At 65.4% G+C, this 758-nt stretch overlaps 1 protein-coding gene across 1 annotated transcript in view; it reads left to right on the top strand.

The window, feature by feature from the left end:
- Window positions 1-296: 296 nt before the first annotated feature.
- The window catches only part of LOC135111750 (protein odd-skipped-related 2-like), a 1,383-nt gene continuing 921 nt past the window's right edge, over window positions 297-758 (top strand). The window contains exons 1-2 of the mRNA XM_064025439.1: window positions 297-491; window positions 583-758. The exon at window positions 583-758 is cut by the window's right edge and continues 921 nt beyond it. Coding sequence (XP_063881509.1) covers window positions 437-491; window positions 583-758 — 231 coding nt within the window. The 5' untranslated portion in view covers window positions 297-436. The remainder of the gene's footprint in view (window positions 492-582) is intronic.

Raw genomic sequence — 758 nt, 5'->3', positions numbered from 1 at the left:
GGTGTTGGTGTGTTGTGTTGCTGGTGTGTTGCGAGGGGTGGGGGTGTTGTGTTGCGGGGCGAGGCAGGATGTGCCGGGTGAGCGCCAGTGTGCAGCTGTTGTCTTTTGGTCGTGTTTTAATTCCCGGCTGTGTGACGTGTGCGTGTGGCGAGGGTCGTGTGGTGTGTGGCGGCGGACGGTGTGTGGCGGTGTGTGGTGCGTGGCTGCGGTGTGTGGCGGGGGTTGGTCGCAGCGGGTTGTGGTGCCCCGGGAGAGTTGGCAACCGCGGCCCGCACCCATATCGCTCAGGGCCCCGTCAGCCGCGGCGCCTCAGTGTCCCCCGCACCCCGCCCCGCGCAGGTCGCACCACGCCGCCGGTCACTCTCTCAGCTGTGTCGCGGGTCAGGTCGCTTCACTCGCCCGAATTAGAAGTTAATTGTTGTGGTTTGGAGTGAAGATGGCGACCAGTCGGGAAGAGGAGCGAGGCTCGGAAAAGGAGTGCACGCAATCGGGTACGTGTCTTGCTGTTGTTGTGAATTGTTGTTGTGTCCGCGAGGTGCCCGGGCCGACGCGGCAGGTGTGTGACGCTGTGTCTCCTCACAGGTTTGTTGACGCCGCCACCCACGCCCACCAGTCCTTCAGGGTTCCAGTTTCCAGGCCTGGGCGTCGGGCTGGACCGAGGATCAGCCTTCACGCCCTGGGTGCCGCGAGGACCCTCCCTGCTGCCCCTGCTGCCTCCCTTCCCTATCTTCCCCGCCCTGGCGTCTGTCGCCGCCGCC

This window comes from Scylla paramamosain, chromosome 22, assembly GCF_035594125.1.
Source record: "Scylla paramamosain isolate STU-SP2022 chromosome 22, ASM3559412v1, whole genome shotgun sequence".
In the NCBI taxonomy this organism is placed as follows: Eukaryota; Metazoa; Arthropoda; class Malacostraca; order Decapoda; family Portunidae; genus Scylla; species Scylla paramamosain.
Note: the sequence above shows the minus strand (reverse complement) of the source record. Positions and strands in the feature narration are given on the sequence as shown.